This window comes from Oratosquilla oratoria, unplaced genomic scaffold, assembly GCF_046742065.1.
Source record: "Oratosquilla oratoria isolate Oo_2021 unplaced genomic scaffold, ASM4674206v1 SCAFFOLD52, whole genome shotgun sequence".
NCBI classification, from domain to species: Eukaryota; Metazoa; Arthropoda; class Malacostraca; order Stomatopoda; family Squillidae; genus Oratosquilla; species Oratosquilla oratoria.
This window is the reverse complement of record NW_027467716.1, coordinates 1,087,074-1,098,846: the sequence shown is the minus strand read 5'-3', so window position 1 is coordinate 1,098,846 and position 11,773 is coordinate 1,087,074. Positions and strand designations below refer to the sequence as shown.

The following is an 11,773-nucleotide window of genomic DNA, read 5'->3' as shown; positions in this document are numbered from 1 at the left end:
GAACAGGTCGAGCGAGAGTGGTTTGGCCCTGATGACACTGTCTAGCCGCCGCGGGTACCGACTTCACTGCGGAGCGGCGGGAGTCGGCCCTGGCCTCGGCGAAGGCACGGACTGCGTGGGGTAGGGCTGTCGCTACTAGCGACGCCATCTGCTAGCCCACTTCACTCAGGAGGTTCAAGGTGTCCCTGAGTTGACCGTCGGAGGCGGTGTGCACTTTGCTAGCCAGGGAGCGTAGAGCTTGTGTCAGGGTGGAGGTCAGTGAAAACACCGAGAGAGAGTGGGCCAGTTCTGTCTTGGCCGATTTCTCCTTAGTGGCCAGTTTACTCTCTGGCTCACTGAGTCTGGACGGGAGCGAGAGAGCATCGGAGGTAGTTTGCATACCTCGCCAAAGTATCCTGGGTAGAGCAGGGTCTACACAAGATGGGCACAGATGGTAGTGCTGGATGTTTAGATGGAGCGGACTTAGTAGAGAGAGAGGCCGTCTTAACCAGTGCAGACGCGTCCATATTTCTCCCCTTTGCCTCAGCGGGGGAGAAGGACGAGACGGGCATGCGAAGCATCGGTATCTCATGCTCTCTATACACGGGTGACACGTCGGCGGGGAACAGTAGAGGATTCATGAGCATAGCTCTGACAGCATCAAAGCACGTCTTTTCAATAAACTTTGGTTGCTGTGGTGTCTGCTCCGCCTGTGGCCAGGGTTTCAGTTTGTAGGATATACGCTGGTCACCTTTGTCGTCCGTAGAGATACTGATGAGGACGTCAGTCCGAATCACAAAACCAGATGGAGAGGTAGGATCCGGGGCAAGCGCTATCAGCTTTCCTCCTTCGTGTTTCATCGACCACGTAGACGGTAGAGGGGCCCAGTTGTAAGGCACAAAGTTAGTTATAGGCTCATCTTCTTCCTCCCAGTCCGCGTCGTCATTCGAATGTGACAAGGCGGAGCTCGGTGAGGGAGGTGGAGAGGAGCGGGCCGGACCGGTAGCGAGGGCTTGTGCCAGTCCCGGGGCAGGCGGAGTAGTATGATACCACGGCTGAGAGGGTAGCGACTGGCGGATCAGGTTCAGTATCTCTTCCCTTAAGCCCGGCACCTCTGAGAGGAGAGAAAATTTAGGCCTCTTGGTGGCCCTAGGAGAGCGGGATCCGGAGAGTGACCACCTCCTGTGCCCTTTAGACCGTCTATGTCTATGGTGCCTGTCCACTCTCGATGAGGAGGGAGCAGACGAGGAGGAAGAAGGGGAGCGAGGTTTCCCGTTGCTCCTACTCTTATTCTTAGAACTGTTTCTTACGCGGCGAGGCCGGTGGGGGAAGAGACACTAGGAATGGGGAGAGCGACACTGAACTCGAGGAGAAACGGTCTCGGGTAGGCGAGGGAGTGCGCGCGTGAGGAGACGAGCGTGAACGAGGTGTGTCACAGTCCCGGGTAGGCGAGGGGGAGCGTCGCCCAGGCGAGGGGCGTAGCTCCTCATTTCACTGGTGTGGAGAGCGAGAGCGGCGGGTAGGCCGAGAGCTAGGACGGGAGTGGGAGTGGAGGCCCGAGGTGGAGCTTCTCCTAGAAATGGAGCGGATACGAGAGCGTGACCGTCTCCTAGGGGTAGAGTGTTGCCTTGCTTGAGATGAGGCACGCTCAGGAGAGGCAGAGGTGCCTCCAGACACCGTACGGGCCCTGACGAGACCCAGCTCCAGGGCCAGGGCTTGAACAGCAACCTCTACCCGCGGGCTGCCCCGCTTTTGTGCTGCCTTCTTCAGGTGCTGCCACACCGCCCGTAGGGACACTAGAGGAGGCGGAGCCGGTCTAGTGTCTTTAGGGTAGAGCCTCAACTGTTGCACCCAACACTCACACTGGGGGCAGGCGGTTGGGTCGTAGCGGAAGTCTACGAAACAGGGCGAGTGCGTGGAGCAGGCGAGGTGGCCGTCTCTAGCCACCTTAGCGGTGCAGCCATCCTGAGAACAGATCAGGTCAGCACCTTCTGCCTGAAAAGATAAAATGCACGGAGTTAGAAGTAGTCCACCAATGAAGGAGTGACTAACAATTCTAAAACGTGACTCGAGAGGTACGGGTTGCCCAAAACTCCGTACATCGACAAAAAACACCCAGAGGGTGGTACCAACACCAGTATAGCTCAGTGGGCGACTGGTGTTGGTGAGAGCCGTGCCCCGGAACGGGGTAGTCACCCACGCTAGGAGGGTGGCGCGACCCGTCCCTCGCGGGACGGGATGCGACGGCAGTAGCCCGGCACGGGGGAGTGTGTGTGACGTGTCGGGCCAATGTTGTCCACCCTTGCCAAGAGTGGACAGCGGACAGGGTCCGCGTGGGTTCAGGGTGATGCTAAGATCACGAACCAAGTAGCGTAGCAAGAGCTACTATGGGGTGCGTGGAAGCACGCATCCACGAGTTCGGAGTACCCAGGGAACAACCGAACACGTACTCTCGAGAACGGGCGTAACTGGCCAGGAAACGTCGCGGTACCAACACCAGGAAAGCTCAGTAGGCGACTGGTGTTGGCGAGAGCCGTGCCCCGGAACGGGGTGCGTGGAAGCACGCATCCACGAGTTCGGAGTACCCAGGGAACAACCGAACACGTACTCTCGAGAACGGGCGTAACTGGCTAGGAAACGTCGCGGTACCAACACCAGGAAAGCTCAGTAGGCGACTGGTGTTGGTGAGAGCCGTGCCCCGGAACGGGGTGCGTGGAAGCACGCATCCACGAGTTCGGAGTACCCAGGGAACAACCGAACATGTACTCTCGAGACCAGGCGTAACTGGCTAGGAAACGTCGTGGTACCAACACCAGGATAGCTCAGTGGGCGACTGGTGTTGGTGAGAGCCGTGCCCCGGAACGGGGTAGTCACCCACGCTAGGAGGGTGGCGCGACCCGTCCCTCGCGGGACGGGATGCGACGGCAGTAGCCCGGCACGGGGGAGTGTGTGTGACGTGTCGGGCCAATGTTGTCCACCCTTGCCAAGAGTGGACAGCGGACAGGGTCCGCGTTGGTTCAGGGTGATGCTAAGATCACGAACCAAGTAGCGTAGCAAGAGCTACTATGGGGTGCGTGGAAGCACGCATCCACGAGTTCGGAGTACCCAGGGAACAACCGAACTCGTACTCTCGAGACCGGGCGTAACTGGCTAGGAAACGACGGTAAAAACGAGAGGAGTCTACTCTGAAACAAACGTCCAGAGGTCCCCCAAACCTCAAAGGAAAACGGAGTACCCAGGGAACAACCGATTCCGAGGAGGGGGGGGGGGGAAGAGACTGCTAACCCTAGTGTGGTGAGCACACACCCTCATCACACCAAGGAGGTCCCACGCACGGGCCTCAGGACGGCATGGGACAACAAAAACCACCCATTGTTAGAAAATGTGGTACGTCGAGACGACGGAACGCAAAATCTAACAACAGGATCGATAAAAAGAAAACGGAGGTTAATCTAGCGAGAGGAAAAAGAACTGAGGGAGTACACAAGTGGAACAACCCCGAAAGTTCTAAGTCCCCGCGCACAAAAAACCACAGCCGCCACATTTCTCTAACTCACACGGGAAAGATAGAGAATGGAAACGGCCAAAAACTTTTTCGGAACTTACCATGAAGAGGAGTGGGGTCGGACGAGAAGGAAGAGTGCTGCCTTCTAGAGGAGATGTCGACGACACGGTCCGAAAAAGCTTAATGAGGTTTCATGGCCTTCCCTGCCCACGACTCGCGATGCGCATGCGCAGTTACTTAGTCTATCGGCAGTTGCCGTGTTCTTTGTTTTCTTCTTGGAATCTGTTAAACACTGGCCGATGAAAGTTTCTTTCATTGATGATCTTCAGATACTTCGGACCTTAAGGGCAGCCAACACGGGACATGATGGCTACCCCCGATGTATAAGCACAAGTGTCCAGATTCTTTCCACCGAAAAAGGAAAAGGCATAAAATCATTCCCACCCATTCCATCCCTGAAAACACTCCACACCCCTCCACCCTCCCTCCCCTTCTTAGCACCTCCTAGATACCTTGATACTATTTTTTATATTTGAAGTTTGTGTTGAGAAGCTAGTGCCTACGTGTTTTTCGGTTAAAGGCTGGTCCATCTTCTGTAGGATCGAGATGTTCTTCTTCTTGAGCTGTTTTTGATTGTGTTGGCTGTTATTTGTTAGTTTTTGTATCATTACTTTTTTATAATAAAAAAAGTATACGAATATTCTTGCCTATTTATATGTTTTTTTAGTTTCCTAGGGGTATATTCTTGTTTTCCATTGTTGCTCGTAAGTGTTTATTGTTTCTATTGTTCTGCTTGTTTTTTAGTGCTAACATGTTTTTGCCTTTTTTGTTTGGGTATGTTGTTATCTGTGTTAGGTCATCTGCAAATTGTACGTGTGTGACTCCGTGTGTTGGTGTTGGGGTGTCGTGTGTGTACAGTAGAGGTTGAATAATGCTGGTGAAAGGATGCTTCCTTGAGGGACTCCACTGTATGTGTTAAAGGGTCTTCCTTCCTGTATAATGATGTATTCGTATTTGTGCTTGTCTGTTGTCGATGTACTTGCAAAGTATTCTTGTTAATATGTCTGGGAGGTGTGTTTGGTGTATTTTGTATTTGAGTCCTGTGTGCCATATTTTGTCAAATGCTTTGGTTATGTCTCGTGATACTATGTTACATCCGTGTTTGTGTCGTTGGCTTTTGGCTATTGTTTCGTATATTGTGGCTATGGCTGTGTGTGTTCCTCGTCCTCTTGTAAATCCTTGTTGGTTTTCGTATATTAGGTTGTTGTTGTGTAAGTGTTTGAGTAGTCTTTGTAGTAGGAGTTTTTCAAGTATTTTACCTGGGACTTCTAGTAGTGATATTGGTCTGTAGTTGTTTATGTCTGTGAGTTTTTTTCCGCGTTTGGGTATGAATGTTAGTGTAACTGTTTTGAATATGTCGGGGAAGTATCCCATGCTGAATGTTTCATTAAAGATTTCTGTGAGTAATTGTAGTGTTGAGTCTGGAATGTTAGTTAGTGTTATTTTGTTTACTTTTGATTGTCCAGTTGTCTTGTTTTTGAAGTTCTTTATTATCTGTTTGACGTTATCTAGTGTAAAGGGTTTTGTGAGTGCGTTGTCTGGGTCGAGTCGTCAGCTAAATTGATAGGGGCAATGTCATCTTGTATTTCTTGTACTTGTGTTGTGATTGTTCTTTCGTGTTCCATGTCAAATGTTGCGTTTTCTGCTGGTGTGAATCTGAATATCTTTCTCCAGTGTTGTCTGAATATGTGTTCTTTTTCTTTGTCCTTGTGTATCTTGTGGTTATTGTGTATGATGTAAGGGGTGGTGGTAGTAGGTGTTCCTGTTAGTCGTTTAATTTGTGTCCTGAAGTATTGGGTGTCATTGTATTGTAGGTTTATTTTTCGTATTTCATTGTTCCAGTGTTCGTCGTATAGTTGTTTGTTTTCTTCTAGTAGTTGATTTTGGATGTCGCGTAGTGCTTGTTTTGCATGTGGTGTCCATGTACCGGTAATGTGTGCTTGTGTTTGTAGCTGCTGATATTGCCATTGTAGTAGTTTTAATGTATCTGATTGTCTTGGGTGTGGTAGAATTTTATGTTTTGTTTTGGGAATGTGTTTGTCCATGGCTTGTATCATAGTGCACCATGTGTTGAGTTTGTCGTCAATGTATTGTTTATGTCGTGTTGTTCTTTGTCTTTGTCTGTCCTATTTTGTTCTTTCTATGTCTAGTGTGTTCTTGAATCCTATCCAGTCTGCTTTGTGCAATGTGTATTTCTCTGGTGTAGGTATTATCATGGGTTTTGTTGCCAGTGTTAGATGTATTGGGATGTGGTCTGATGTAGTTAGTTGTCCTGGTGTGATTCTGTAGTTTAAGTGATGATGTCTGTTTGTTAGTATTATGTCTGGTGTTCCTTGTCCGTTGTGTGTGATGCAGGTGGGGAAGTCTGGCCCTAAGTGTGCTAAGTGTCCTCTCTGTATTAGTTGTGCTATCTGTCTTCCTGTGGTGTTCGCGCTGTTGTTTCCTAGTGTGTGATGTTTGGCGTTCATGTCTCCTAATATGTATACAGGTAGTCTTTTTCTTGTTAGTCTTTGTATGTCATCTATAGGGAAGAGGGGGCGTCTGGGGGGTAAGTATAAGGTTGCTATTATTATGGGTCCTTGGTTTGTGTCAATTTTGACTGCTAGTATTTCGTCTTGAAAGTCGTCAAGTATTTTGTGTTTAATGGCTATTGCTATGCCTGCTTGTGCTTGATTAGAGTCGTTTCGTCGGTGTACTGTGTAATTGTGTATTTTTAATCTGTCAGGTGTACCTATCGAGTTTAAAAGTATTATGTCTGGTGTTGTTATGTTGTATATGTTACAGAGTTCGTTTCTTCTGTCGAATGTCCACTGTATTATGTTGTGTATTTGGTCCATGATGTTGAGGTGGAAGTGTGTAGTTGTTGTTTATTCGGCGTTGTGTGTCCAGTGTGGTTCGTGTTCTGTGTTCTTGTTGTGGAGGTCGAAGTATCCTTGTTTGAGATTCTTGAATTTCTTTTCGTTTACTATCTGTATGTGGTATTTGGTTAGGTTGATTGTGTTGTTGGCTATTTTCTCTATTATGTCTTTTTCCTCTTGTGGTGATGTGTATATTATTTTTCAGTTTTTGGTCGTTGATGAGTGTTTTTAGAGTGTCATGTGTGAGGGCTTCTGGTATATCTGCTGTTACTGGTGCTACAATTTGAAGTCCCAGGTTGGTGTGCATTTGGCTGGTTGGTCTTTGTTTTTGTGGGGGATTGGTTTCTTCGGTGGGTGGGTGATGCAGGTCTTTTTAGTGTTTGTTCTGTTGCCTCCATGGGTTCTGTGATTTGTGTGTCGTTAGGTGTTGTGATGTGTTGTGTTTGGTCTTTAAAAGCCTTTGCTAGTAGGGTTGTGTTGATGGCTTGTGGAGGGATTATGACTGTAGGGAGACCGTTTGCTTGGTATATAGCGTTGAGTGTGTTTTGGAATGAGCCTGGTTCTACTGCTTCCATAAGTGTAGCTACTGTGATGCCTGTGTTTACTGTTGTCATGTGGTGAAGTTGTGGTTGTTGGTGTAAGGAGGAGTGCGGGTTTTGACTTGGTGGCAGAGGCGTATGTTTGTGTATTGGTGTGTATTTGTTGATTTGTTTGTTTGTTGATTTCCTTCATCTTTTCCTTTTTCTTGGGGCACCGCATTGCAATAGCTGGGTGGTCTCCCTGGCAGAGGAGGCACTTTGTTATTGCGCAGTGGCAGTCGTTCCTTCTGTGTTCCATTGATCCACAGTTCCAGCAGGCCATGTATGGGAATGGGTGTGGGCAGTGTTTGCGCGTGTGGTCGAGTGAAAAACAGTTGTTACATTGTGGGATGTATGTGTATGTGTCTTTCCTAAGTGCATGTGTGGGGAAGGATTGGCAGAACATCTTGATTCCTTTCTGAAGGCAGTCTTTCACCATTTGTGTAGTTTCGAATCTGATCTTTATGGTTGTTTGTGTGCGTGGGAGTGTGATGACTTCAGTGACTGCAGTGTTTATGTTAAGTCTCAATTTCTGCTTTGATTTTTTGTTGTGTGTGGTTTGTTACGTGTGGGTCAACTTGTGTGATTACGAGTGTTCTGTTAGCGTTAAGTTCTGGTGGGTCTTGAATGTCGAATCCATTGTTTGAAAATTGGTCCATAGTTTGTTTCTGGCATAGTGTTTCAGTGGTTGTGTCGTCTGTAAGGAGAAGAAATGCGTTGTGTTGGGGGATGAGTTTATGTATGTATATGTTGTGTGTGGCTAGAGTGTCCCATAATTCCTTGGTTCGTGATTGTCGGTTAGTGTTGTTGGAACGCGAGTCCCGGATCCTGACTCGACCCATTGCGCCGAGCGCAATGGGTTAAGCGTCCTTGTGTCCTAGTGTTTTTTGTTTGTGTAATACGTGTCGGGAAAATGGGTGATGATTGTCAAGCGATTGTTGTAGGGTGGGTGACGAGGGGCGATGGGGTTAGTTGAACGGGTTAGCGGAAAGAATGTAAGACGTGGGTATACACTGACATTGCGCGAGCCGTAAAAAAACTGGGTTGAAATCTCTTCGTGGGAGGTGATGCTCGATACGGGAGAGTGTGGGGGGGGGGGTCAGACATATCTCTGGCGATACTGGCCAAGCACGCACGCGTCTATGCCGATTGTGCTGGAGAAGCACGATATCGGGAGGGAGATTTCCCCCTCTACTGTAGAATAATCAAGTTTTTAGACCGCATGGGCATTGATCATCTACAGCAGAGTTAAGGGGACATAGGTCATCGGCAGAGCGAGAATTATCTCGGGTACCGGAATTTCTTCTTGATGGTAAACTTTTTGAGGAGCGACGTCTTTCTTCTACGACGATTGGGCAACGAGGTGTGTGTGAGTACTACTACTACTACAGGATATGATAGGTAAGGTGGAGGAGAGGGGGAGGGGTGTGTGTGTGTGGAAGTAAAGTAGGAAATGGAAGGAAGTTGGAGATTTTAATAGGTGTGGGGCAGACCCACTTGGTATTTTGATTATAGATAAAAATAAATTGTCTGAATGTTGGTGATGCCGTATGGAAGCATCTGCTACTTGTGATGTTTCGGTTGGAAGTTGGTCCATCTCTTTTTAGTTCGTTCTTCTTCTCTTCTTTCTTGAGTTGTTGTTGTTGTTTTTTATTGTTAATATTATTGTTGTTGGTTGGTTGTTAGTTTTTTTTTTTTTTTTTAATGTATACAACTGCTTGCCTACTTTTTTTTAGGTTTTGAATTCTATGGGGTTAGTTTTCTTAATTATTTGTTAAACTTCTTTTGTCTTATGATGGTGGGGAGGGGGGGTTAATTCTACATGTATCCATTTTTTTTTTTTTTTTTTTTTTTCTCTCTCTCTCTCTCTCCAGTAAGTATGACCTGTTCCCATTGGGATGACGGTTAGTGACTTGAAAGGTTAAGGGAGGGTATTGAATTCTTATTGTCATACTTAGTGGATTTTTTTTTTATGATATCACGTGCGATTATTCGCACGTGATATCATTTCATATAATAACAATAATAATGATGTTAGTAATAACAGTTAATGTGTTAGTTGGGTTAGTATTGTTAGTTGAACAATGAAAGTGTGTGTAGTGATGTATTGAGTGTTATAAAATGTATTTAGGTTCGGGGGGGGGGGTCTGTTGATGATCGGGGACACTCTAGGCCACCAGTTGTGATCGTGTCCGTCTTCTGTGTCGATGTTTTCACTGAGGTGTACTATTTCCGGGTTTGTGATTGTAAGTCTGTTCCATGTTCTGTAAGCTAGTCTGTAGAGTCTTGTGTTCAGTGGTTCGAGTTTATGTTGTGTATGTAGTTCTTCTATTGTGTTTAGGTATGGGGGTATGGAGTGTGTGGCGAATCGAAGTGTTTTGTTTTGTACTGATTGTAGTTTTTGGAGTTGGTTTGGTTTTAGTGTGATAGCTGTTATTGGTATGTATTCTAGTTGTGGACGTATGAGTACTTTGTATAGTCTTAGTATGAGTTTGGTGTTTAGGTTTCTGAATCGTTTTAGTGTGTGTAGTGTTTTTTCTGCTAGATGTTTTCTGTTTTGTGTGTGTGTTTGTAGACCTCTGCTCCGAAGTGTTAATCCTAGTATTTTTATGTTTCTTTGTTTGTGTATGTGTGTGTCTCCTATCCATATTTCTGATGGTTTCTGTGTTGATATGTTAAGTAATTGGAACTTTGCTGTGTTTGTTTGTATTTTCCATTTGTGTTCATATGTGTTTATTGTTTCTATTGTTCTGCTTGTTTTTAGTGCTAACATGTTTTTGCCTTTTTTTTTTACTTAGATATGTGATTATTTGTATTAGGTCGTCTGCAAATTGTATGTGTGTGACTCCGTGTGTCGGGTTGGGGGTGTCGTGTGTGTAAAGGTTGAATAGTGTTGGTGAAATAATGCTTCCTTGGGGGACTCCACTGTGTATGTTGAAGGGTCTTACTATGTAATGGTGTATTCGTATCTGTGCTTGTCTGTTGTCGATGTAGTTGCAGAGTATTCTTGTGAGTATTTTTGGTGTATTTTGTATTTGAGTCCTGTGTGCCATATTTTGTCAAATGCTTTGGTTATGTCTCGTGATATTATGTTGCATCCGTGGTTGTGTCTTTGGCTTATGGCTATTGTTTCGTATAGTGTGGCTATGGCTGTGTGTGTTCCTCTTTGTCTTGTGAATCCATGTTGGTGTTCGTTTATTAGGTTGTTATTGTATAAGTGTTTGAGTAGTCTTCGTTGTATGAGTTTTTCAAGTATTTTTCCTGGGACTTCGAGTAATGATATCGGTCTGTAGTTGTTTATGTTTGTGAGGTCTTTTCCGTGTTTGGGTATGAATGTTAGTGTGGCTGTTTTGAAGGTGTCGGGGAAGTATCCCATGCTGAATGTTTCATTGAATATTTCTGTGAGTAATTGTAGTGTTGAGTCTGGTATGTTAGTTAGTGTTATTTTGTTTATTTGTGACTGTCCAGGTGTTTTGTCTTTGACGTTTTTTATTATGCTTTTGATGTTATCTAGTGTAAATGTTGCATTTTCTGTTGGTGTGATTCTGAATATGTTTTTCCAGTGTTGTCTGAATATGTGTTCTTTGTCTTTGTCTATATGTATTTTGTGGTTATTGTGTATGATGTAAGGGGTGGTGCTAGTAGGTGTTCCTGTTAGTTTTTTAATTTGTGTCCAGAAATATTTGGTGTCATTGTATTTTAGGTTTATTTTTCGTATTTCATTGTTCCAATGTTCGTAGTATAGTTGTTTGTTTTCTTCTAGTAGTTTATCTTGTATGTCGCGTAGCGTTCGTATTGCTTGTGGTGTCCATGTGCCGCTGTTGTTGTGTGCTCGTGTTTGTAGTTGTTGGTATTGCCACTGTAGTAATTTTAATGTATCTGATTGTCTTGGGTGTGGTAGTATTTTGTGTTTTGTTTTGGGAATGTGTTTGTCCATGGCTTGTTGTATCATAGTGTACCATGTGTTAAGTTTGTCGTCTATGTATTGTTTGTTACGTGTTGTTCTTTGTCTTTGTTTGTCGTATTTTGTTCTTTCTTTGTTTAATGTGTTTTTGAATTCTGTCCAGTCTGCTTTGTGGAATGTGTATCTAGCTGGTGTAGGTATTGTTATGGGTTTGGTTGCCAGTGTTAGATGTATTGGGATGTGGTCTGATGTAGTTAGTTGGCCTGGTGTGATTCTGTAGTTTAAGTGATGATGTCGATTTGTTAGTATTATGTCTGGTGTTCCTTGTCCATTGTGTGTAATGTAGGTAGGAAAGTCTGGTCCTAAGTGTGTTAAGTGTCCTCTTTGTATTAATTGTGCTATTTGTCTTCCTGTGGTGTTTGCGTTGCTGTGTCCTAGTGTGGGGTGTTTAGCGTTCATGTCTCCTATTATGTGTATAGGGAGTCTTTTTCTCGTTAGTCTTAGTATGTCATCTATAGGGAAGAGGGGGCGTCTGGGAGGTAAGTATAATGTTGCTATTATAATGGGTCCTTGGTTTGTGTCAATTTTCACTGCTAATATTTCGTCCTGAAAGTCGTCTAATATTTTGTGTTTGATGCTGTGCTTGATGGCTATTGCTGTTCCTGCTTGTGTTCGGTTAGAGTCGTTTCGTCGGTGTACTGTGTAATTGTATATTTTGAGTCTGTCGGGTGTACCTATTGAGTTTAAAAGTATAATGTCTGGTGTTGTTATGTTGTACATATTACAAAGTTCGTTTCTTCTGTTGAATGTCCATTGTATTATGTTGTGTTGGATGATGTGTATTTGTTCCATGGTGTTGAGGTAGAAGTGTGTTGTAACTGTTTATTCG

The 11,773-nt window shown here is 45.3% G+C and overlaps 1 protein-coding gene across 1 annotated transcript; it reads right to left on the bottom strand.

Moving 5' to 3' along the window:
* Positions 1-974: 974 nt before the first annotated feature.
* Positions 975-3,731, bottom strand: LOC143023605 (uncharacterized). Its single transcript, XM_076182191.1, has 2 exons — positions 3,586-3,731; positions 975-1,974 (listed from the first exon to the last, which is right to left on the bottom strand). Exons 1-2 carry the CDS (start codon positions 3,586-3,588, stop codon positions 1,471-1,473), a joined length of 507 nt encoding a protein of 168 aa, XP_076038306.1. The 5' UTR covers positions 3,589-3,731; the 3' UTR covers positions 975-1,470.
* Positions 3,732-11,773: the final 8,042 nt, after the last annotated feature.